General features: G+C 40.9%; 1 protein-coding gene across 2 annotated transcripts in view; it reads right to left on the bottom strand.

Annotated features, from left to right (window-relative positions):
- Positions 1-27,755, bottom strand: part of gak (cyclin G associated kinase) — a 118,720-nt gene that overhangs the window by 47,610 nt on the left and 43,355 nt on the right. For both annotated transcript variants that reach the window (XM_080188545.1, XM_080188546.1), the window contains exons 8-11: positions 17,076-17,211; positions 11,677-11,789; positions 9,036-9,135; positions 5,432-5,549 (exon numbers count right to left, since the gene is read on the bottom strand). In XM_080188545.1, the coding sequence (XP_080044671.1) occupies positions 5,432-5,549; positions 9,036-9,135; positions 11,677-11,789; positions 17,076-17,211 (467 nt within the window). The remainder of the gene's footprint in view (positions 1-5,431; positions 5,550-9,035; positions 9,136-11,676; positions 11,790-17,075; positions 17,212-27,755) is intronic.

Genomic DNA, 27,755 nt, shown 5'->3' with positions numbered 1-27,755 from the left:
TTTGTGTTTGTGAACCCCCAGGTTTCTCGTTTCCTGCACCCTCTTTATAAGTATTCCACATAGTTGACCATTATCTCTCCTTGTTCTCACTCCTAAAATGCATCACTTTACACATTTCTGTACTAAATTAAATGCCATGTGCCTGCCCATTTCACCAGTCTTTGTCTCACTGATGTCTGGTACTATGCTTCTTGCTATTACTACATTTCTAAGTTTTATTCCATGTGCAGACTTTGACATTTTGCTTCCCACACAAACATTCCAAGTCATTAATATATTTAGAAGGAACTGTGGCTCCAAAATGACCCTGTTGCACAAAACATTCAGAGCTCCAATTGGCAGAGACACACCAATTCAGGCCAACCCATTTATACAGGTATCAACGGAACTCTGGAGCTCTCTTTTTGCCCCTCTCAAGCAACGACGATGGATACTGGAACAATTGGAGATTTCAAGATTGAGACAGATAGATTCTTTTTGGCAAGATATAATAGGATTTGGAGAAAGGCAAGAAAAAAATGTAGTTGAGATGTAGATATACCATTATCTAATATTCAAACAAGCATTTAATTTTTCAGTAGCCCACTGAACAAAATAAAGCAAATGTGATTTTGACTAAGTAACTTTAAAGGAACATGTTATAAAGCAACATGTTTTAAGACATCCTTGTGAGGGGGAAGGGGAAAAAGGTAGTATACATGTCTGAAGTCACATTATCCCAAAATGTTGCATGTAATGGGAGATATTTCTGTATGGCCCCTTGTATTTAAACTAATGATTAGAGGTTATGATGACACTAAAGTGTGAGGGAACTTTCCAGACATTTGCTCATGTGCCACTATAAGAGCGAATGATGGACATTATTAAGGTAAAGAGGTAAAGGCTTCCAGGAATTAATTTATCATAGAATCATAGAATAGAACCCTACAGTGCAGATAGAGGCCCTTTGGCCCATCGAGTCTGCACCGACCACAATCCCACCCAGTCCCTACCTCCATATTCCTACACATTTTACCCGCTAATCCCGCTAACCTATGCATCTCAGGACACTAAGGGGCAATTTTTGCATGGCCAATCAACCTAATCCGAACATCTTTGCACTTATCTGTGGATGTTTCTCCATGGATGGGGGCAGATTGAGTATCATTCAGTGACATGAACAGTGTCATTAGTGGACAACTCTTGAATTCATGCAGCTAACATTTTGTTTGCCAATGGGGCAAATGCTGTGGACACAGCAGGTTTCCACAGAATGAAGGTATCATGACTGTTACCAAGATATTAGACATTGACCTTCATGTTTTAATGATCACATATCAGCTGGAAATTGAGGCAGTGGAATCCCTTTTGGTTCTAGTATACAGCAGATTTGACAGCAATGTGCACGCAATCAAAAGCACCTGTACCATGAAAACGCCTGCAAAGTAAGCAAAACTGGGAACACTGTTTGACTGGTTCTTTCTGGCAAGAGAGTATATAATGGACTTAATTCTCTTTGGAAAGGGAGAGTCAATGAACTCCCTTACACAACAAGGGATGACAGACTCAGAAATCACTAATTCCATCCTCCAATCATAGCTTAGCATTCATTTTTATTTACTTTACTCACTTTAAGAAATATTTCTACCCACATATAAATGTAAGCTAGTTAATATTGTTCAGCTATGTGAACAGGAGTGCTGAAAACAATACCTCGCAACAAACACTCAGCAGAATTTGAAGAATCATATTTAAAGGATCCAATATAAAATAAGATAAAATATATCCCTAAATTTAACAAAGTTTGTCATGAAAAATGGAAAAGAATTATTTCTGAAAAACTGATAAGTAAAGCCACAGCACACTGAAGGTGAACACAAAACACTGTAACACTGCAAGGCAGTATTTTTAACATTAGTTGCAAATGCATATGCCATCACAGTATCAAACAAATGTAACTCAGGTCAAATTGAACTTTCCCTATCATCGTTCACAGAAATTATACCTAATCTCTGCAACCTAGCAATGGAAAGATGACATGTTTAAACAATTAGACTCTTTAATTACTAGATTAAAGAGGGAGACATTTTGGTAAGGTATTGATGAACTTTAAATCTTCTAAAAATGTGACAGCAACTTGGTAACTCCTCAATCCTTGACATTTTACAAAACTGAACTGAAGGATGCCTTAACAATGACCACTGGAACATTCAACTTCAGCAACAGCAAATTACAGGCTCTAAAAGTTCAATTAGCTGGATTTCACTTCACAACTCTTCCCCTTTGAATTACTCTTCACGACTGTCTGATGCTAATGCTGGATGTGCAGAATTACAATTGCTCCATTCACCAATCCAAACATTCCCGAAATGCAACAGCGCAAAATAATTCCAAAATATAAAACCAGGGACAGAGAAAAACATAGCATCCTTCAAACAAATCTGCATTTGTATATTTCAAATCATAGAATCTCTACAGCGCAGAAAGAGGCCACTCAGCCATTGAGTCTGCACTGATTCTCTAACAAAATATCATAGACAGGCCCTTCCCTACATCCCATCCTTCGAACACATTTCCCATGGCTAATCCATCTAACCTACAAATCTTGACACTAGGGAGCAACTTACCATGGTCAATCCACATAACCTGCACATCTTTGGAACTTGGGAGGAAATCAGAGCACCCAGAGGAAGCTCACGCAGACATGTGGAGAACTAACAAACTCCATACAGGCAGGCAGTCACCCGAGGCCAGAATTGAACACGGGTCCCTGGAGCTGTGAGGCAGTAGTGCTAACCACTGTGCCAACATGCCGCTCATAAATCTGGGTACTCCAAGCTTAAAGTATTGACAACTTTTTAAAACATCACTGGCTGAAAGGATTTCAAGGCCAATTAGAACCTTGAAAATGTGTCAGCCTGCCCATTCTACTGATATTCCTGACAAAGCATCCCCAAGTTCTTCCTTTCCTTGCTTGCCCAACAAATAATATTAAACTAACAGTGTTTATAGTTGTAGCCCTTCAAACAAAAAAACATGCAAAAACACCTCTATTGAGATTAAGGAGATTGGTTAATGAACACCATTCAAAAAGTGAGCAAATTCCAGTTATTACAAACCACAACTTAGCAACACACAGACAAACTAAAATATTTACCTGGGATTGCTACCAGAGGCACAGAGGTGTTAAGAAAGAAAAAAAATTGAGTGAATATTCAAAACATAAGCAGTAACAAGAAGCAACACTCACAATGGGAAACAAAAGCAGTGAACACATGATACTCATCAATACTAAATTAAAAAAAACACATTCCTGAGCAAAAATTTGAAAATTAAAAGGAAATGAAAAGTATCAAAAAATTGTCTCTCCAATTGAAATAATACAATTTAATGTTCTTTTGACTGATACCCCAGATTCCAGAAAAAGTAATCATAACACAACTCATTCAAATTTACTAATGAGCTGTCATCAAATGACAAAAGCAAATGGAAACCAGGCAATCCTTTGGGGCAGACACTATTCTCCTCCAAGTTGACTTATCAGCAAAACAACAGTGTTAACTATGAAGGATACATTTGTTCGGTTAGCTTACACTACGAAGAGAGGGGAGAAAAGACAAAGCTCTGATTTGTTGCCATCTTTACATCTTCCGTGTCCACACACATACTTTAGCACAATAGCTGCATATAATTCTGCATTCAATTCCAGAAAATGGGCATGATACTGCGGAATGAATTAACGTGACTGTGTTCTTTTCAAGCAGCTAAATTATATGTCCATTCTAAACTCAATTTTTTAAAAAATAATTATTTAAACATTTGACAGGTATGCTGAATTTGTCGTCATTTTCTTCCATTGCTATTTTTCTTCGAGTCCTTAAAATCTATGATTCAAAAGAACATATCAAGAACAATCAATGATGGGAACGAGCACCTCCATTGGCCTCACGTCATGCAGAAATTGTGGCACAACCTAATCTGACGTCCAACGTTACAATTATGTATCACTTGGTTATGAAGGACTATGTCCTTCCACAAATACCATTTTAAGAGTGCAGCCAAGAGCGACATCAGGATGGTAAACTAAAGTGCTTTTCTATTTTTATATAAAAATGTTCACACCCAGATTACTAATCAGAGTCAGCTGCAAACTCTGGCACTGAGTGTCTATCCAAAAAAGTGTGAATCTATCTGTACAAATTGAGTGAAACATCCTTATACGATAAATACTGGCAAAGATGATGGAAATCAAGATAATTTTGAAATAGTATGAATCCAATAAATGAACTTAATCCATGAAAAGATGGATAAAAATTAGCAAGAAACTTGGCATCTACAGTAACAGGTTAGCTAGAAACTGCATTCTTTCAGCAGCAACTCGAACGTGACTGATAAGTAAATAGGTTTCCTTGTAATCAGAAGAGGAAAGGTGAAACAAATTTTGAAAGATTTGTAGATTTAATTGTTCTAACAATTCCACAGTTCCGATATTCTGTGAGAATTAAGTTCCTGACTGTTGGCACTATGGAACACCTACAGTGAATTGTGACAACAGTAAACACGAGCAGTGAAACGTGACGACGGTGATCACAAGCAGGGAAACATGACGACAGTAAACATGAGCACAGGAATGTGACAATAGTGAACATGAGCAGAGAAACGTGACGATAGTAAACACGAGCAGAGAAATGTGACAACAGTGAACATAAGCAGTGAAAAGTGCCGACAGTGAACACGAGCAGAGAAACGTGACAATAATGAGCATGAGCAGAGAAACGTGACAAAGTGAACACGAACAGAGAAACGTGACGACAGTGAACACGAGCAGAGAAACGTGACAATAATGAGCATGAGCAGAGAAACGTGACGACAGTGAACACGAGCAGAGAAACGTGACGACAGTGAACACGAGCAGAGAAACGTGACGACAGTGAACACGAGCAGAGAAACGTGACGACAGTGAACACGAGCAGAGAAACGTGACGATAGTGAATACGAGCAGAAAAATGTGACAATAGTGAACACGAGCAGAAAAACGTGATGATAGTAAACGAGCAGAGAAATGTGACAACAGTGAACATAAGCAGTGAAAAGTGCCGACAGTGAACACGAGCAGAGAAACATGACAATAATGAGCATGAGCAGAGCAACGTGACGATGGTGAACATGAGCAGAGAAATGTGACAAAGTGAACACGAGCAGAGAAACGTGACGATAGTGAACACGAGCAGAGAAACGAGATAACGGTGAACACGAGCAGAGAAACATGACGACAGTGAACACGAGCAGAGAAACATGACAATAGTGAACACGAGCAGAGAAACGTGACGACAGTGAACACGAGCAGTGAAACGTGACGACAGTGAACACGAGGAGAGAAACATGACAATAGTGAACACGAGCAGTGTAACGTGGCAACTCAAATAATTGTTTCACTATCACATCCACTTACTTGGCAACTGACTGGATCATCTTTGAGGATGTGTCCTTGATGTTAGTCAGAAAACGCTCTGTGCCTCCTCTGAGAATATCAAACAACCCCCCAGGGTGCGATACGTCATTCTCAATACCTAAGGAATAAGATGAACAAATAATCCTTGACAGATCGACACCCCATTTTTCAATTGCCTTGATCCCTTTTGCACATTTCCTATAACCTGCCTTCTATCACAGAATCATTATGTTTTCAATCATTCAAGGAACGTGCACATCACTGCATACCCAAAAATATTGCCCAGCCCTAATCGCCCTTGAGATGGTGGTGCTCAGCCGCCTTCTTGAACTGCTACAGTCCATATGGCGTATGCCGACAGTGCTATAAGGAAAGAAGTTCCTGTATGTTGACCTAATGCTGGCGAAGGAACAGCAATATAATTCCAAGTCAGAACAGCGTCTGGCTTGAAGGAGAAGTTCCAGGTGGTGGTGTTCCCAGATATCTAATGCCATGTCCTTCTAGGTCGACAGGCTTGATGGTGGTGTCTGGGACATTGCCTAAGTCTGCTGCTTGACTATTCTGTGAGACAGCTCTCCCAATCTCCCAACAAGCCCCCAGATATTTCAGAGGAGGATTCTGCAGGATCAACAGAGCTGCTTCGTTTCCAGCACCTAGGTCAATGCCAGGTGGTCCATGTGGTCTCATTTCTTATTGACTTCTTTTTAGCGGTTTTATACAATTGAGTGTCTTGTGAGGCTTTTCTCTTTTTAGAGAGCAGACCAGATAAGGATGGCAAATTTCGTAAAGGGTATTAATGAACCAGATGGCCTTTTCCAATAATTGACAATGGTTTGGTTTTCTTTCGTTCCAGACTTTTAATTCCAGATTTTTATTGAATTCAAATTTCATCACCTGCCATGGGATGAAATTCAAACCCAGGTCCTCAGAGTATTACCCTGGGTTTATGGATCACTAGCCCTGTGACAATACCATTACACCACTGCCTCCCCCAACTGTAATAATTTTTTTTCCACAGAAAAATTTTGAAAACTGACTGCACTTATATATGGAGATGGCTTAAACCAATCCAGGCTTTTCTAGAAAGAGTAGATCTAAACAACTTTGCCCCATTCAAAGGTACAAGACATCTATATATGCTGCCAGGGACATCAGACAGACCCACATTACTCGCTAGATTCCCCTTTTACAATCCAAGTTGAACAGGTGGCTAAAATGATCATAAACCACTCACTGTGTCAGTAAAGTGTTTCTACAACACTTAAAAAGTAGAAATTTCTAAAGTGACTTTACTGATTTGAATATCATACTATCCGGTATCATACTAGGCTGATACCAGAGTTGAGGGGGTTGAACTATGAGGAGAGGCTGAATAAACTAGGCTTGTACTCATTAGAGTTTAGAAGAATGAGGGGAGATCTCATTGAGACATATAAGGTGATGAATGGGATGGATAGGATAGAGGTGGAGAGGCTCTTCCCGCTCAGAAAGGACAGTAGGACTAGAGGGCACAGCCTCAAGATAAAGGGGGGGCGGTTTAGAACGGAGTTGAGGAGGAACTTCTTCACTCAAAGGGTGGTGAATCTCTGGAATTCTCTGCCCGTTGAAGTGGTGGAGGCTGCCTCGCTAAATATATTTAAGACGTGGGTTGATAGGTTTTTGATAGGCAAGGGGATTAAGGGTTATGGGGAGAGGGTGGGAATGTGGAACTGAGACACGACAGATCAGCCATGATCTTATTGAATGGCGGGGCAGGCTCGAGGGGCTAGATGGCCTACTCCTGCTCCTATTTCTTATGTTCTTATGAATGAAATTAGAGAAGTACAATATGCAAAATGGAGAATCTCAGTGCAACCAGACATAAAATGGCACTGAATTGACCCTAACCAGGGCACATGTTTTGACTGTATGCTCCACCAAAACACAATGGCCCAGATCTTCCCATCAGAGTCTGAACTCTAGGCCACGATTCTCCCATTGCAAGTCGCAACTTTTCTGTCGGGTCGCGGTGGGAGACGTGTGTCTGCAGCCTTGAACAGGGATTTGCGCATACGTCGGGAATGCATGCGCAGCTCCCAAAGCCAGCAAACAGTCACCAGCCACATTGGAAACCGGCGGGAAGGCAGCTAAGTCATTTAAATCTTTCCTGCATGTATTTAAATATGTATATTTCAGGTCCCAATTGAATCTCCCACCCTGCCAGAGTACTCATTCCACTGGGTTCTGACTATCTCCCCACGTTTGATGAATTAGCAGGAGACCCTTCCGGAATGAAGGGGCAATCAGGGGCCCCCCAGGGGATCGGGCATTGGGTGGTGCCCCCTAGACACTGGCACCCTGGCTGTGCCAGCCTATGCTCCCTGACACTGCCCAAAGCGAAAAGTACCCATGTCCAGGGGACACCTTGGCACTGTTCAGCAGGCATCAGGAGTGCCAAGGAGGCAGGGCCTACTGTGGACTGGATATAGGGGTGGTCAGTGAGGATGGGAGGTCCCACTGCCACCTTGCACTAAAGATTGGTCTGGGATGGAGGGAGAACAGCAATTGGGGCAGGCTGGGGGGAGGGGTGATCTGCAAGAGGGGGGAGGCCGCCTGCAGGGGGGGGTCGCTAGTGCTGGGGGCTGGGGCCTGACATTGGGGCACTCCAGAATGTAGGGCGTCGGGGCTGACCAAGGAATTATTGTGGGGGCTGCGATCGGGCCAGGGGTGAGGGGTGGGGGGAGACTTTGGGGTTCCCAGGCTGGCCAGCAAACAGGAGATTGACACTTTGGGACACTGCACATGCGCAGAGTTCCAATACTGTCAAACTCCAGAGCAAGCTCCCCACCACCCCGCTCTCTCCCCCCGCCTCCGGGTTTTTAATGAGATTCCCGACTGGGACATCTTCTGTGCGGAGATTCAGGCAAGAAGCTGAACTGACAGAATAGTTGGGATTTAGAACAATTTTCCTGCCAATTCAGCACTTTTGGCAGAATCGCCCCCGTAGATTCCAACCCTGATCAAACAAAACACACCCACCTGTCCTTCTCTGATTTCCCTGGACAGTCTTCCAGTGGAGCATCCTGCAGAACTCTTTAAAATGCCCAACATAAAATTCCCATTATAAACAACCTTCTTTGTGATCTTATTTTATGGTGTTGCAGTGATTTCGATTTAACAGGGCTATATGCTCCAAGCACACTAATCAGTCCTCCGGGTGGGGCCTGTCACTGTAATTCTACAGATTCAAAAGTAAAACAAACCCAGAGCCTCTCCTGTTTGTTAATATATGAATTAATCAGCAACATAAAGCACAATGAAAATGAAAGAATCAAATAAAAATGAGAGCATCACATCAGCAGCACGTCGCTGGTGACCCGATTGTGACATGCACTTTCCGACTTGCAATTTGTAAAACCAAGAAACAGTCCTGAACCAAATAGTGGGATGTCAAACACTAAATCTAGTTTAGTAGCAAAAATCACTGAAGTTGGCCATCAATCTGAATCAAATTGTGCAGTTTGGATTTGAATGTAATTTGATGCTGCACATTACACACGGTTTTATACTGGAGAGTTTGCGATCACTCCTTTATTCCTCCTTTGTTGATAAATAGGTCACATACCTGCATTGTGCATGTTGTTCAGTGGTCCTGCTGGTTTGCTCCACTGTGGCGTCGAACTTGCCACTGTACTGTTGGCCACCCCTCCATTCTGCTCCAGGAGCTGCAAGGATTGGTAACCGTCACAATTGATCTTTCGCAGATAAGAGCCCAGCAAACTCATGAGAGGACAACCCAAACACTAGCACAACAAAGAAAGCCGAGACTCCCAGCCACCAGTTGCAAATTATTCTGCTATCGAGTCGCAGTAGCAAGAAGCTTCTCTTCAGAACAAACAGAGCATTGCTGTGTTACTGCCATCTCAAAGCTCAGCTGCCTACACTTACAACCAGACCCAGCAGGATATCCAATTTGGCTTTAGGCCCAGCCTTGATCAGTGTACGCAGCTGACTACACTATGTCTGCTTGACATTTAAGCTGATTAGTTTGAAGATGAGCAGATTACCTTCATAATTCTATCCCCACTGTGAGAATGGACAGCTTTTTGGAGGAGAGGTCCCACTTTTATAAACTTTAACACCGTTTAAAAATTTTCCAACTTATTAAACCACAACATAAATGCCAAGCTTTACAATCTGTACAAATATTCACAACAGAATAAGAAAAAAAACAGTAACTTTATACCAGTCCCTTTAACTTTATATAGATCTAAAACGTCTTATTCACAACAACCTACAATAAAACCCAATTTCTACATACCACATACTTTTCAGTGACCATGTGTCAATTGCCCCATGTAGGTTGAGACTGACAACACATTGGTGTAAAGTAGGATTCCACTTGATGCAAGTGCCGGGCTGGATTTGTTAATAGTGTTAATTTCTCTTCATTATGGTATTCCATGTTATGTAATCATTGGTATCTACCATTTAGGAATGTATGTGCAAATCTGGAACTCAATGTCAATAGCTAGCTAAACTGAAGTGCTTTCAACAGGGAAAAAACAGCTAACAGGTGACAACTGAAGTACTTAAAACAAAATAAATAATAAACCTGTCAAAGCCAGAAGTCAACACTGCTGACAGTAAAACAGCAGCAACAGTAGAAGAAATACATTCCAAAGATGTGCAAGTTAGGTTAATTGGCCATGCTAAATTGTCCCTTAGTGTCAGTAACACTAGCAGGGTTATGGCAATAGGGCCTGGATGGGATTTTTATCGGTGCAAGCTCGACAGGCTGAATGGCCTTCTTCTGCACTGTAGGGAGTCTATGAAAATGCCCCTACAGCACTATAAATATAATTGACCATAGACGAATTTATATAATGTTCAACTTTTACTTTGTGTGTGAAAACAATATCGAGCTGCTATCATGATATGACATGAAGAAGGAACAAAGTCTTTTACAGGAGCAGCTGAGGGAAATATGATACTTTCATGGCTACTGCAAGAGCACATATCTGCTAGAGCAACACAGTACCAAATAGTCCCCTTCCCTCTTTAGATGATTTATACATAGAGGCAGAATGAATAATTCATAGTTTGTAAACAAAAAATATCCTACACGATTCAGGAAGTGTAAATGTACTTATCAGTAACATCATGGAACATCTCATTTATTTAACTCAAATAAAAGCCTGCAATAATCTGTATGTGGATAATCATATCTTACCCACCACATCAAAACATCTGACCCCTTCTGCTATTAGCCATTGTACCTTCAAAAGATTCACAATCAAAAAAAATTAACATAAAAGATAAAGACAACAGCAGGGCTATGCAGAGAAGTTTTGAGATTCAATTTCTTGTTCAAGTCCTTCTCTTTACCTCTGTCACCTCTCCATATTTGGTTATGACTACCTCTCTTACACTGACCTCCTTCAATCGGACAATATGACAGTCCAGTTAACAGAAGGACCAATATAGCATCATAACTAGGGGGTCATAATGGCTTCCCTGGATTTGTTTCACTCCTAAACTTAACAGTCAAATGCTGCCAAAAGCCCAACAAAGTAGTTGGCTAAAGAAATGCCAAAACCTTCCCATTAGAACAACTAAACCTTGCATCAAATAGTGATCAGATCACCTTACCAGTGGCCTAACCTGCGACGAAGATAACGGTGCATTTGGATAATGGAGAAGTTAGCTTACTTAGATACATCAAAAGCAGAGAAAGAGGAAATCACACTGTCACCATATCCGGGAGCAAAACATTTCCGTCCACTGTAATCACATCAAGATATATACAAACCAGCTAATCTTTTCTGCTGTTGCCAAAATACCAGACTCAATTGAAGAGACTCGGCAATGATTTGTGAGTAATACTGTGAATGGTTCAGTTTTAATCATTGCTCATCTGATTAATGATGAGCTGAGAGGAACACAGATGATCAACGAAGTTAATTTGTTCAAAGTCTATGGTCACTGGAAACCTATGGCAACCCAAGGTAATGTCACTTTTGGATGTTACCATCGTGACCTGCAGTACACTCAATGGCTATTGTTTTCCTCAATTTAAACATGAAATTCAGAAAAAAAAGTCAAAAAATGAATAAACCAGGACACCAGGAAATATATTGCTATGATACATTGGTATTTTAAGTACTAAGGTTTGAATTTGAATTCAAACTTCCTTTTCAATGTGCTTTTTAAAATGGGATAAATCACCTGATGTACACCTTGAGAACTAGTATCAAGTTTCTTACCTCTGTAATTGGAGATTTAAGATTAATATTCCTAGCTGCTGCTATCTCCTGCAATTGATTCACGATCTCTGTAATTGTTAATCGCTCTTCAGGATTTATCTTCATTGTATTACCTACAGCAACAAGAGAGAGAAAATAAGAGTCATCATATTACATTCTGCCAATGGGTGTTTTGAGGTAATATATGACTAAAACATAACACAAGGAATTACTCCCCTGCACTCCAGTCACCAGGTAGAATTTAGAATTCACAGCATTAATAAAAATAAGCAAACTTGTATTAATGTAGCTTCCTTCTCATTCTTAGAATATTTCATGTGTTTCACAAACATAAATAATTTTGTATTTTAATTTACTGTTATATCTCTCAGCCAATTTGAACACAGCAAAGTTCCAAAATAGCATCAAGATAATGAATAGTTAATCAGTTTTATGTGTGTGGTTGGTCAGGATGGTGGGAAAGTTTCTTTTCTCTTCTTTGAACAGTTGAGATCTTCTCTGCTCACGTGAACAGGCAATTTGGGTCTCAAGTGTCTTATCCAAAAGACAGCACCGCTAACAATGCATCACTCCTTCAGCAGTGCAGAGGCGTCAGCCTAGATTGTGTGTTCCAGTTCTACAGTTTACCCTAAGGACATAACAAAAACACAGACTTACATCAATGTAATATTGCAACAAACTATTAAAAGTGGCCAAAATCCATCTCAATCTGCTTCAGCCAACATTAACTCAAACCACAATGGCATATTTTAATTATTGTACATCTTATAACATGAACCCAGGTCACATGTAACTGAAAGCGTTGCAGTTAATTTTCCAAAGTTCTCTTGATTCGGGAACTATTCCTTTAGTTTGAATAACTGTGCGTCATTCCTCTTTTTAAGAAAGCTGACAGAGGGAAACCAGGGGAGATTGACATTTGTTGTTAAGAAATTACTGAATGTCTACAATTAAGCATAGGGTAACTGAAAATCTTGAAAATGTTCAGCTGATCAGCGAGAGCTAGCATGGGTTTGTAAAGAGTAGTCACGTCTGAAGAATTTGATTGCATTTTCTGAGGTGATGACAAAAGTAGGGTTTTTTTATTCATTTGTGTGACATAGTGTCACAGGCTGTCCAGCATTTATTGCCCATCCCTAGTTGCCTTTGAGAAGATGGTGGTAAGCAGCCTTCTTGAATCGCTGCGGTCCATGTTCTTGGGTTGACCTACAATACCATTTGGGAGGGAATTCCAGGATTTTGACCCAGCAACTGCGAAGGTACAAAGACATATTTCCAAGTCAGGATGGTGAGTGGCTTGGAAGAGAACTTGCAGGTGATGGTATTCCCATTTATCTGCTCCCCTTGTCCTTCTAGATGGAAGTGGTCATAGGTTTGGAACAGGCTGTCTAAGGATCTTTGGTGAATTGCTGCAGTGCATCTTGTAGATAGTACACACAATATATCATGCCTTGTGTACTATGTTGTGAAGCTTCCTGAGGCATGGTCCATAGGGGAGACCATGCAGATGCCATGATAACAGATGAATGAACACCATTCCACAATCACCAGGTAGGAGTGTATTCTTCCTGTTGGGGAACACTTCAGCAGTCACAGGCATTCAGCCTCTGATCTTCGGGTAAGCGTTCTCCAAAGCGGTCTTCACGACACACAACACAGAATCACCGAGCAGAAACTGATAGCCAAGTTCCACACACGATGACGGCCTCAACTAAGATCTTGGGTTCAAGTCACACTATCGGTAACCCTCGCAACCTGTCTTGGCTTGCAAAATCTCACTAACTGTCCTGGCTAGAGACAATAACACACCTCTTTAACCTGTGCTTAACCCTCTCTCCACTTACATTATCTGTGCCTTTAAGACTTGATTATCTGTAAAGACTTGCATTCCAACCATTATCTTGCAAATTGAGTTTGTGTCTATATAAGCCCTGTTTCTGAACACAACTCCCACTCACCTGATGAAGGGATAATGCTCTGAAAGCTTGTGGCTTGTGCTACCAAAGAAACCTGTTGGACTTTAAGCTGGTGTTGTGAGGCTTCTTACTCAGCACAGGAGACAATGAGTCAGGTTAATGGGCAGGTAACCCATTGAACAGGTGACTAATGCTGTCTCACAGGATCTGTGGTGGGATCTCAACTAGTCCTCGTATTTATTAATTACTTAGATGAAGGAATAGGAAGTCACATAATCAGAAGAACTGATGCCACAAAGGGAGGTGACAGGGTAAGCAATGCAATTCAAAGCTAAACATCACAAAGAAATACTGATATTACATGAATGGAAAAATCTATGTGAAACTGATTTCAACTGATTTAAACGAGGTCTTAAAAGGATAGAACCGGTTACTTTTTAAATGTTGAAAAGTTAGAAACAATGCAGGTTGGATCTTTGGATTTGGGACTTAAATCCAAAGATCATTAAGATGCCATAAACAGGCACAGAAATGGATTAAGAAGCCAAATAAAATATCGGCTTTTAAATCTAAAGGACTAGAATACATTGGGGTTGACGTTATGCTTCATTCAGCTATATGACGCACTGGTCAGACCACATCTAGAATACAGTGAGCTATTCTAGGCACAACACAAGGAATGAAATCATGGCCTATGAGTGCCATATGGACTTAGCAAAACAATAGCTGCATTCCAAGGGTTAAATTATGTGGCAAAATGACACAACCTAGGGTGGTATTCTCTTGAATTCACAAGGTTAAAGGATAGTTTGACCAAATTTTGCAAGCTATTACGGGAAACTAGTGGGGAAGATTGAGACAACTATTTCTGCTGGCTGGGGAGACATTGTTAAAATATTACAGGCAGATTTTTCAGAAATGAAATTTGGAAAAAACATTATTCAAAGGGTTGATAGAAGTTTGGACTTGCCTTCTGCAAACAGCAATTTATGTGAGATCAAATGTTAATTTTAAAACTGAGACTGATTTTTTTCTTGGCCAAGGTATCAAGGAGTATGGAACAATGGCAGGAATGTGCAGCTAGGGTGTAGATCCGTTACAAACTCTGCAGAACAGGATTGAGGAGCTAAATAGCAGGCTCCTGTTACCATGTTCCTGCAGTCTACAAAGTTTTGTTTACTCCCTGAAGGGGACAAAAGTTCATTAAAAATTTCAATCATTAAAATGCAACAGGAAGAATGTTTCAACTACAAACTGTATAGATCTAAAGAAAAACACAAAAATGATTGCAGCATAATATCTTAAACAATAAAAGTACTGTAGGTCATGTTAGCTTATTAAAAATTACCTTAAACTAAAAGTTCACTTCCTATTTTAGTATGATACGCTGCAATAAAATAGTCTAGATTTTAACACTCAATTTTTCATAGGAGATTCCCCTCCTAGCAAGCACACTTACTGAGCTAAGTATGAAGAACAATCTGTTAAGATTCTCTCATGCATTCTTGAAAAAAAATACATTGTGAATTTAGCATCTTTATTAAGCTTCTCTCCTCAAGCCCTCCTTTAGAGTTCATGTTGTCCATAAAACTCTCTTTCTAGAGCCTTGACATAATTTCTCTTAAATCACCTCTTTCCAGTTTAATTTATTTCACAATGTAAATGGTCCTTCTCCTCACTTTCTGTCCCACTTTCTTTTAAACCACTACCATCACTGCCCCTCAAAACAAAACCCTCCTTGCAAACGATTGTTCCCATCACCAGCCTCCAGGGTTGCTTTCCAAATCTTGTCCATTTTCTACGCATCTATTGGCTTAAGTCTCTTCAATCAGACTTTTTTCCCTGGCATAATACTGAAACAATTCTAATGTCCTAAATAACATGCTCTGCAACTATAGCTGTGGTACATTATCCACCCTAGTCTTTGATTCTGCAACTTTAACATGGTCACCATACTATGCTCCCCCAATGCTTCTCCTCTATTGACCAACCCAGTAGGACACTCTTGCTCCTCTTCGCACTTGTACATTATAAATTCAGAGTTCCCAAAGATCCATCTTTGACACTTATTTCATAAAATCATAGAATCCCTACAGTGCAGAAGGAGGCCACTCAGCCCAAGAGATTATACCAACAACAATCCCATCCAGGCCCTATCCCCGAAACCCCACACATTAACCCTGTTAATCTCCCTGACCCTAAGGGTCAATTTTGCATGGCCAATCAACCCAATCCGCACATCTTTGGATAGCAGGAGGAAACTAGAGCACCCAGAGGAAACCCACGCAGACACGGGGAGAACATGAAAATTCCACACAGTCGACTAAGGCCAAAATTGAACCCAGGTCCCCGGTGCTATGAGGCAGCAGTGCTAATTACTGTGCCACCATGCCGTCCCATTTCTTCATCATCTACATGCTGCCTCTTAGCAACATCATCTGCAGTCATGGGGTCAAATTCCATGTGTGCTGACAACACCCAATTGTATCTTTCTACTGCCTCTTATCAATCCATCAACTATCTCAGTATTCTCTCAACATTCAGGCTGAGATGAGTCACTTTCAGCTAAACAATGGGAAAACAAAGACATTGTCTTCAGTCCCTGCACAAATTCCATACGTTGTCACTGATTCAATCTCCCTTCTCAGCTATAACCACAGGCATCCTATGTAGCCATAAAGCAGAACTACTAACCCCATATTCTCTCAATGACTAAGTCTGCCTGGTAGTGCTCTATCAGCATCTGCCTCTAGCTATCTGCTGCCAACATCTCCATGCATACCTGTGCCAACTTCATACATGACTATTTCAATGCTCTTCTGGCCAGCCTTTCATCTTTCACCTCCTGTTCTTGCAAAATCTATACCCTATTCTTCACTAAGTTCTAATTTTCATCTTTGGATTTAACTTCCTTAAGGCCTCAATTCTGTCTGTACCTGCAAACACCTCCAGTCCCACAGCACACTATCCTGAACTCTCTGTATCTAGGACTCTAATCTTCATCCCACCAACAGCGGTTCACTTGCATTGCTTGCTCATCTCTGGAATTTCCTTTCTCATGTCCTCCACCCCGCTCTCCTCCATTAAGACCTTCCTTAAAATTCAACTGTTCAATTAAGCTATTGAACAATCAAATTTTCAGGGTCCATTTTATCATAGGATCTTTGTGAAACACTTTATTCTCACACTACATAAATGCAAAGTGTTGTTACTCAGAATATCTTTTTCCATTTTTTATTTGACATTTCAGCAATGAGATTGATATGACATTTACTGATACTCAGGTCGTTCACAGACAAAAGTAGCTGCACTGGAGGGTTAACGTTTATGAAACCAACCCCATGCTTCCCAACACCCTGGTTCATTGTTGCAAAATAATCAAGCAATAATCTAGAGGCAATGAGAAAAAAAAGTCAGTATGTATCTTGCATAATTAACCTGAACATGAAACTGAAATACTTCTTAGTTTGTGCAAATACTTACGAATGAGATCGTGAAAAACAGTGTATTTGGTATCATTCGAAGGAATAGAGTACTTTCCATTTACAATTCCAAGCTTAGCACCATCTTCAAATGGATGCTGCTTAAAGCACAGAAGGTAGAGGATGCATCCCAAGGCCTAAGGAAAGTTACAAAATACATTTAATCAAAAGTTGCATGTTAATTACAGATGATAACTCTCTGCCCAACTGCATTGATGACCTTTGCCTGTAAATAAATTCACTTATTTCATTTTTCTGTTCAGAAGGCAATAACTTATATAATTGCACAACAATTGGAGCCAGCAACTCTCCAGTACCTCTTCTCAAGCAACTCTATTTTATGTTCAATCTTAAAAGCAACTGATCTACCAAAAAGGGAAAGGTAACAGGCATAATGGCCCAACATACACATTCCAGTAGGGACATCAAATCAAAGGAGTCAGTCAGGTTGATCCTTTCCCCCCGAGCCCAGGAACACTAGGGCAAATGAGAGTGTTCCTCTTGCTGCCTAGGTTGAGGTCAGTTAAATCACATAGAGCATGAACTGGGCCTGGAATCCTCATGATCTCATAAGAACATAAGAACAAAAGAAATAGGAGCAGGAGTAGGCCATCTAGCCCTTCGAGCCTGCCCCGCCATTCAATAAGATCATGGCTGATCTGTCGCTGCTCAGTTCCACTTTCCCGCTTTCTCCCCATAACCCTTAATCCCCTCTCTTATCAAAAACCCATCAACCCGCGTCTTAAAAATATTTAGCGAGGCAGCCTCCACCACTTCAACGGGCAGAGAATTCCAGAGATTCACCACCCTTTGAGTGAAGAAGTTCCTCCTCAACTCCGTTCTAAACCGCCCCCCTTTTATCTTGAGGCTGTGCCCCCTAGTCCTACTGTCTTTTTTGAGCGGGAAGAGTCTCTCCACCTCTATCCTGTCCGATTAACATCAAGAAAGTCATTGCATTTGTACACCTGGCCTTTACTATATTTGCTTAGTGAAATAAAAATGAAAAGCTCTTCTACTGAGCCCTGTATACTACATTTAATTCAGCAGACAGGGGGAAGGGAGGAGGCCAGAGCAAACAGCTGGAGAGTTCACAGTGGACCAACCATGTTCAAAGAAATAAAAAAAAATCAAGTGCGAAAGGAGGTAACAGATTCCTTGGTATTTCCTTTTCTTCCGTTTTTGTTCTCTATCTCTTTAAACGAGGTAACTTATGCCGGCTCCAAGTGGAGAGGATCTCAAAGACGGTCGTGTATATTGACACAGACGGTGTTTACCCAGTCCAACGAAACTAGGACAGTCATTTGAACTTGTAGGCAGGAAATTAAAAATTTCACAGTAAGTACAATAATAAATGAGTTAATTGTAAGAATATGAGCGCAGAGCAGGTCTAGAGACACAAATTAAAATGAGTAGTTCAAACAAGGCTCTGAAAGAGGAAAGACTTTTTTTTAAGATAATGGATAGCTAGCTGAGATCTGCTGGTTGCAATTCCTGCACCACATAGGACCTTCAGGTGACTCCATGTGCCTTGGGGAACTACATACGTACAAACAGTCTCCATCTTTTGAGCTCAAATGGGCAAGGGACTGGTTAGCAGGGAAAAGTAAATGATAGGAATACAATTTTTATAGGCAATTCCATAGTTAGGGGAACAGACAGGTGTTTCTGGCACTGTAGGTGTTACTGGCACTGTCATTGTGAGTTTTGCATGCTACATTGCCTCCCTGCAGAGACCATGCAAAATATTCTGCAGGGGGGAAGATATGAGCCAGACGGTGAGGTCCACATCCAGACCAACAACAGAGAGAGCAAGCATTTAGATACTACAGTCAGACTATTCGGGCAAGAGAGGAAGTTAAAAGTAGGACATCAAAGGCAAAAATCCCTGGATACTCCCAGCGCCAGGTGCTCACAGGAGTAGAAATAGTAAGATAGAGTGTATCAATCCATGACTTGGGGTATGATGCAGGAGGGACAGCTTCAAATTCCTGATACATTAGGGCCAGTTCTGGAGCAGGAGGCACCTATTCAAAAGGGTGGATTGGACTTCAACAGGACTGGGGCTAATCCCCTCGCCAGGAATTGAACTAGTGTGGTTGGGAATGGTTTCAACTGACAGGAAGAGGGCACCAGCATATAGGCATAGAAAATAGCAAGATAAGGGAGGGGGAGCATTGGATAGTACTAGACAAAGAAGTATCATAATTAATCAGGGGCAGGCTAAGGAGATGATTATGAATAAGACAGCTTTAGGAGGCATTTAGGTAAATGCACAGCATGTGGCAAATTAGATCAATGAGCTACAAGCACAAATAGATGTTTAGGAATATGATGTAGTAACAATTGCAGAAATGAGGCTTAAAAGTTGGGAGGATTGGTCCCTTAATATTCAAGGATATAGTGTTCAGAAAAGATAGAGAAGGAAAAATGGGAGTTGGGTGGCAGTGCTAATTAGGGAAGACACTATAATGTAGGGAAAGAGAAGATGTCCTTGAGGAGACAAAGACCACTTGGTCAGAGTTGAGAAGCAAAGAGTATTATCATGCTACTAGGGATATTCTAAGGATTGCAAATGGTGAGGGAGAATGAGGAGCAAATTTGCAAGGAAATCTCAGAGATGAGCAAAAACAATACATTGGTGATTTTGGGGAACTTTAAGTATCCTAATATCTATTGGAATAATATAAAAATAAAGAGTAAGGAGGAGGAGGAATTTCTGAAATGTGTTAAGGAGAACTTCATTGACTAATATGTTCTTGGTCCAATGAAGAAGGAGGCATTGTTGGATCTGGTACAGAGGAATAAGATGAGCCAAGTGGACAACGTGTCTATGGGGAAACATTTGGATAAGACTGATTATTGTGTCAAAGGGTTTAGATTAGTAATGGAGAAGGACAAGGAAGTTAAGGAGGATATTAAGTTGAAAGCGGAAACATATAAAATGGCAATGGTTAGTTAGAGGCGAGAAGAGTGGGATAGATTCTGAACGCAACAAAGAGTTAGCATAGTTTCCTGAAGGAAAAATCACATCTGACAAATTAACTAGAGTTCCTTGAGGTGGTATCAACTAGAGTAGACAAAGGAGAACTAATTGATGTTGTATATTTGGATTTTCAAAAGGCACTTGATAAGATGTCACACAAAAGGCTACTACACAAAATAGGAGCTCACAAAGTTGCAGGTCATAGAGGTTTACAGCATGGAAACATGCCCTTTGGCCCAACTTGTTCATGTCACCCTTTTTTTAAAATCCCTGAGATAATCCCAATTGCCCATATCCCTCTATGCCCATCTTACCCACGTAACTATCTAAATGCTTTTTAAAAAACAAAATTGTACCCAGCACTACCACTATCTCTGGCAGCTTGTTCCAGACACTCACCATCTTCTGAGTGAAGAAATTGTCCCTCTGGACACTTTTGTATCTCTCCCCTCTTACCTGAAACGTATGCCCTCTAGTTTTAGATTCCCACACCTTTGGGAAAAGATATTGACTATCTAGCTGATCTGTGCCCCTCATTATTGTATAGACTTCTATAAGATCACCCCTCAGCCTCCTGCACTCCAGAGAAAAAAGTCCCAGTCTATCCAGCCTCTCCTTATAACTCAAAACCATCAACTCCTGGTCGCGTCTCAGTAAAGCTCTTCTGCATTCTTTCTAGTTTAATAATATTCTTTCTATAATAGGGTGACCAGAATTGCACACAGTATTCCAAGTGTGGCCTTACAATGTCTTGTACAACTTCAACAAGATGTCCCAACTCCTGTATTCAATGTTCTGATCGATGAAACCAAGCATGCCAAATGCCTTCTTCACCACTCTGTCCACCTGTGACTCCATTTTCAAGAGGCTATAAACACGTACCCCTAGATCTCTTTGTTCTTTAACTCTCCCCAGTGCCCTACCATTAACTAAGTAAGTCCTGCCCTGGTTCAATCTACCACAATGCATCACTTCACATTTGTCTAAATTAAACTCCATCTACCATTCGTCAGCCTACTGGCCAATTGATCAAAATCTTGTTGCAATTGGAGATAACTTTCTTCACTGTCCACTATGCCACCAATCTTGGTGTCATCTGCAAACTTACTAACCACGTCTCCTATATTCTCATTCAAATCATTAATATAAGTGACAAATAACAGTGGACCAAGCAGTGATCCCTGAGGCATACCACTGGTCACAGGCCTCCAGTTTGAAAAACAACTCTCTACAACCACTCTCTGGCTTCTATCAAAGAGCCAATTTTGTATCCATTTAGATACCTCACCCTGGATCCCATGAGATGTAACCTTATGCAATAACCTACCATGTGGTACCTTGTCAAAGGCTTTGCTAAAGTCATGTCGACGACATCAACTGCACTGCCCTCATCTACCTTCTTGGTTACCTGTTCAAAAAACTCAATTAAATTTGTGAGACATGATTTTCCACTCACAAAGCCATGCTGCTGACTGTCCCTAATCAGTACTTGCGTTTCCAAATGCCTGTAGATCGTGTCTCTCAAAATACCGTCCAACAATTCACGCACCACAGATGTGAAGCTCACTGGCCTGTCGTTCCCAGGCTTTTCCCTGCAGCCCTTTTTAAGCAAAGGCACAATAATGTTGTAATATTCTACACCAACAGAGGACTGGCTAACTAAAAGGAGTCATGGTGTGGGTATGCCGGCATTGGACTGGCGTAAACATAGTAAAAAGTCTGACAACACCAGGTTTTAGTCCAACCTATTTATTTGATAATATACTCACAAGCTTTCGGGGTTAGTCCCTTTGTCAGGTGAATGGAGAGTTCTGGCCTCAGACAGAGCATATAAAGCACAGACAGTTTAGAGATTACTGATTAGAATGCGAATCCTTACACCTAACCTGCTGTTCAAGACCTGAAGTGGCTGATAATGTGAGTGGAAGGAGCACTGATCACAGTTTCGGGTAAGCATTCTCCAAGGCGGCCTTCACAACACACAACAGCGCAGAGTCGCTGAACAGAGACTGATAGCCAAGTTCCGCACACATGAGGGTGGTCTCAACAGGGATCTTGGGTTCATGTCGCACTATCTGTAACCCCCGTGACTTGCCTGGGTTTGCAAAGCCTCACTTACTGTACTGTCTGGAGACAATACACATCTCTTTAAACTGTGATCAGTGCTCCTTCCACTCACATTATCAGCCACTTCAGGTCTTGAACAGCAGGTTAGGTGTAAGGATTCGCATTCTAATCAGTAATCTCTAAACTGTCTGTGCTTTATATGCTCTGTCTGAGGCCTGAACTCTCCATTCACCTGACGAAGGGACTAACCCCGAAAGCTTGTGAGTATATTATCAAATAAATAGGTTGGACTAAAACCTGGTGTTGTCTGACTTTTTACTAACTAAAAGGAAGCAGCAGGTAATGATGAGGGGGACTTTCCACCAGGATCAGTACTGGGATCACAACTCTTCACAATATATACTAACAATTTTCAGGAAGAGTGTACTGTGGCCATCATTGCAGATGATACAAAGCTGGGAGGGAAGGCAGGTTGTAAGGAGGATATAAACAGCTTACAGAGAGATATTGACAGCTGATGGGCAGAAAGAAAATTGTCAAATTGAATTCAACAGGGGAAAATGTGAGGTTGTTCATTTTGGAAGAAACAATGAGAAAGGGTTACAATGGAGAGAACCGCAGAAAACTATGGCATAAAAGGGTTTTAGCGGGACCTTGTTCATGAAACCCAGAAAGCTAGCATACGGATGCAGAAGGTAATAGGGAAGGCAAATGGAATGGTGACTTTTATTTTAAGGGAACTAGAATATAAAACTAAACAGATGTTGCTGTAACTGCACAAAGTATTAATGAGGCCACATTTAGAATACAGTGTACAGTTTACGTCCCTTTATTTAAGGAAAAGTATATTAATGTCTAGGGCTACAAGATATAGATGGAATGGTCTCATGGACAGAAATGTGGCAGACAGAACTTAACCCTTTAAAGTGAGAGGTGATACACTTTGGAAGGAGTAATCTGATAAGGAAATATTCAATGAACAGCATGACACTAGGAAGTTCTGTGGAACAACAAAATTTTGGTATGTTTGTCCATAGATCTCTGAAGACAGAAGGGTATGTTAGTAGGATGGTGGAAAAGGGATATCGGATATTTGCCTTTATCAATCAAGGCATATGTTACAAAAGCAGGAAAATCATCTTGGATCAAATAGAAATTTGGTGAGGCTGCAGCTGGAATATGTGGAGTTCTGGTCATCACATTATAGGAAGAATGTGATTGTACTGGATGGAGTGCAGACGTGATTCATCAGGATGCTGCCTGGGATGGAAAATTTAAGTTAAGAAGAGAGGTTGGATAGGCCTAGATTGTTTTCGTTGGAGCAGAAGACTGAGGTGGAACCTGATTGAAGTTACAAGATTATGGGGGCATGGACAGAGTGGACAAGGAACAGCTGTTCTCCATAGTTGAAGGGTCAGTTTCAGGGGGACATAGGCTCAAGGTGAGGGGCAGGAGGTTTAGGGGAGATGTGAGGAAAGGCATTTTTACCCAAAGGACAGTGACAGTCTGGAATGCGCTGCCTGGAGGGTGGTAGAAGCTTTCACATCTTCTAAAAAATACCTGGATGAGCACTTGGCACATCATAATAGTCAAGGCTATGGGCTAAGTGCTGGTAAATGGGATTAGGTGGAAGTTCAGGTGTTTCTCACATATTGGTGCAGACTCAATGGGCCTCTTCTGCACTGTATAATTCTATGATCACTGAAGGCAGTACAGAGGAGGTTTACAAAGATCCCAAGTATGGAGGAACTGCCGTGTAGGATAGATTAAACAAGTTGGGTCTGTACTGTATGGAGTTCAGAAGAATGAGAGGTGATATGATTGAAACATATAAGATTCTCAGGGGTTTAGACAGGGTAAATGCTAGGTGGATGTTTCCACTCATGGGAGAATACAGGACCTGAGTGTAGTTGCAGAATATGCGGGTGCTCACTTAAGACAGATTTGAGGAAGAATTTCTTCTTCCAAAGAATGATGAATCTTTGGAATTCTTTACCCCAGGAAGTGTGGAGGCCAAGTCCTTGCACATTTTCAAGGTTGAGATGGGTGGGTTTTTAAACAGTGGAGAATTAAGAGTTATGGAGATAAGGTAGGAAAATAGAATTACTGAGTTTTAGATCAACATGATCTTATTAAATGGAGGGGCAAGCTTGGAGGGCTGAATGGCTTCCTCCTCTTCCTATTTCTTATCGTACTCTCTTGGAGGCAATCAACTGTAACAAAATATGAATAGGTTGTAGAATAGATAATAGAATGGGTAGACAAGAGGCAGATGGAATTTAATACAGAGAAATGTGAGGTGATACACTTTGACTCGAGGCAACATAAAGTTAATAGCATAGTTTTAAAGAGTGTGCAGGGACAGTGGGACAGGAGTACCAATGAAGGTGTTAAGAAGTACTGAAAAAGTATCAAAATATTTGGATCTTGGATTTCATAAATAGCAACATTGAGCACAAAAGCAAGGAAGCTATGTGTAATCTTTATAAAGCTGTGGTGAGGTCACAGGTAGTGTGTTGCATCTAGCTTAGGTCACTAGACTTTCAGAAGATTGAGGGTCCTTTAAAGTGTGCAGAGGAGATTTACCAGAAGGAGTCAATGGATAAGGGCTTTTAATTGCAAGGTTCAGTTGGAGAACTAGGATTGTTCTCCCTCAGGCAAAAGTGATTATGGAATTTTAGATAGAAGTGTACATGATTGTGACAGGTTTAGATAAGGTAGGCAAAGAAAAGCTGTCCCCATTAGCTGATGATACAAAGACTAGGGACTACCAATTTAAGGTTTTAGGCAAGAGATGCAGAGCAGATGTGAGGAAAAATGATTTTACACAGCAAATGGTAATAACCAGGAACTCGCTGCCTCTGGGGTGATGGAACTGGAGATGATGAATGATTTCAATAGGAAAATGGGTGGACATTTGAGGGAGATACATTTGTAGGGTAAGTAGAGATAGAGCACGACACTGGGACTGATTGGATTATTCTGTGGAGAGATAGCCAAATTTGCTCAATTGACTACATTCTACATTAATCCCTTCCTCCTTCTCATCTAAAGACGTTGATGCTTCATTGAGGTATGATTCTGCAGGCAAAGGTCACATGTTCCAAAGCCTAGGCCTGGTGACCATTCTTCATTGTGAAACATCAACTGAGTATTGATAGAATATTCAACTTCAGTGCATCAAAGCAGAGGCTGATTCCATGTTAAAATGGCATCCCTTTGTAGCAGTCACTGGACAGTGATCAATAGCACTTTTTCTCCCCCTCTCAGCCAACCTATAGTGCCACTTCACTGCAACCAGCTAACGTTGAAAGATGGGGAATTGAATCTCCAACATTCTGAAACTGGAGGGCTCAGTTACTCACTAAATTTTCATTGCAGTGTTAATGTGAGCTTACTTGTGATAATAAATAACTTTTAAATTCAGTTTTTATAAATTATAAATGATGATGTGATTTTTACTACAGCTGCACTCTGCTCTGTATTTTAACGATATGGGGGATTATGCAGTAGAGTGCATTGGAAATGAACAATTGGAACAGTGTGTATTTTTGAACTAATAACCTCCCTTAGGAGGAGCTACTCAACCTAGAATGACATCGAGTTTATTTCTTTCCAACAGGAAATTTATATATTAATCCATCAAATGCATACAGTGCAAAAAGAGGCCATCCAGCCCATTGAGTCTGCATCAACTCTGCGAAACAGCATCCCCCCCCAGGCCCTACCCTTTGAGGGCACAACTTCAGGCTAAAGGGTTTGATCCTTTAAAACAGAGATGAGGAGGACTTTCTTCAGTCAGAGAGTGGTGAATCTGTGGAACTCTTTGTCGCAGAAGGCTGAGGAGGCCAGGTCATTGAATATCTTTAAGACACAGATAGATAAGTTCTTGATTAATAAGGAGATCAGGGATTATGGGAAAAAGGCAGGAGAATGGGGATGAGAAAAATATCAGCCAATATTGAATGGCAGAGACACTCGATGAGCCGACTGGCCTAATTCTATCCCAAATCTTATGGTCTCTACCCTATTCCTGTAACCCCATGCATTTGCCATGGCTAATTCACCCAATCTACACATCCTTAGACACTAAGGGACAATTTTAGCACGGCCAATCCTCCTAACCTGCACAACTTTGGACTAAGGGAGGAAACCAGAGCAAAGAGGAAACCAGAGCAGACATGGGGAGAAGATGTAAATTCCACACGTTCAGTCATCCAAGGCTGGAATCGAACCCAGGTCCCTAATCCTGTGAGGTAGCAGTGACAGCCACTGTACCTCCTCTTTTCTGCTTTCAGATTGAATTGTCCAAGCTGAGTAGTTCTAAACTGGTCTTGGAGTAGTCAGGTTACAGTTTGAGCAGTAAGGAACTGGGTCATCACAACAGTTATAGCTAAAAATCTCTCTCAATTTACAATTAAGCCAAATTTCCTTCAAAGGCTAATACATGCTGAGCAAGCGTCATAGTGGGAGAGGACTCTGATCAGCCAGATGTTTATAGGAAGATAAAGTGTATTCTAAAAAAAACCATCACAATAGAGAGGCACTTACTGAACACGGGTTGATAAACAGAAGGCCAAATGGAGAAACCCTGGATTAGCAGTGATTCACTTCCATTACCTTAAGTAAACACCTCTAGAAGGTTTTAAGTTTTCATAAAATGACACAAAACAGAAAGTCACTCTTGAATTCGATCCAGCACGCTTTCACACAGTGCATTCCGGATCATCATAACACACTGGATAAACAAATGTTTCTTTGTGTCACCTCTGGTTCTTTTGCCAATTTATGAATAAAATAGATAGAAACTGATTGTTAATCGGTCACATTTCATTGGTCAGGTTGCCAGCTATGATTGGATATACTGTACTCCTGACAAAGTCATTGTTGGCACTATTTAAATCCTCTAAAGTAGGTTTCAGCTTTTCTCATCAACATCTCCATTCCCTACGGGAAGGTGTTGGAATTTTATTTGAATGCCCAAACAGAACCCCAGAGTTTTCAATGGAAAAGGGAAAACATTCAGCAGAAATTTCCAACATTTTTTGTTATTGTTTCAGTACCCATTCCATATCATAGTTTTCAGCTTATCTGAAAGTTGCCCTTACTACTGCAACAAGATGGTGCAAACAGTTGATTAGTTAGATTCCATACTGTACACGAGCATGGGCACAATCATTGACTTGAGAAGCTTGCTTCATTTGTTTAAAATTGACCCAGTGTGCTTAGAATTAAGAAGTTTAAACGCTGCAATGATGAAAGTCTCTCTGAGGTTTTCAGGCACTGTATTAGAGGCACGTGCAAATTTTGTGGATTCCCCAAGACAATTAAACTCCAATTAATCCAGATTCCTGTTCCTTGGTTTTCATGAATGTGAACTTTCTCCAATCATAGTATCTGGAAATTATAAGCAAAATAAACATACCCTTCGGAAAAGACCAGAACAATTTCCTAAGTTAACAATTTGACCTTGTGTTTGCCAAAAGTGAATTACCAAGGAGCTATATCGGGCAAAGCTGTTTTTCCTGTTGTTCTTTTGGACCAATTAGATAAGAGGCATTAGTCTGGGACAACCTCATATGATGTTTCTTGGCTTCATTCACTAACAATTAAGATTTATGCTTATTGCTG

The sequence above is a fragment of the Carcharhinus amblyrhynchos genome, chromosome 5, assembly GCF_965287045.1.
Source record: "Carcharhinus amblyrhynchos chromosome 5, sCarAmb.v2.hapA, whole genome shotgun sequence".
NCBI classification, from domain to species: domain Eukaryota; kingdom Metazoa; phylum Chordata; class Chondrichthyes; order Carcharhiniformes; family Carcharhinidae; genus Carcharhinus; species Carcharhinus amblyrhynchos.
This window is presented reverse-complemented; position numbering and strand designations above follow the sequence as displayed.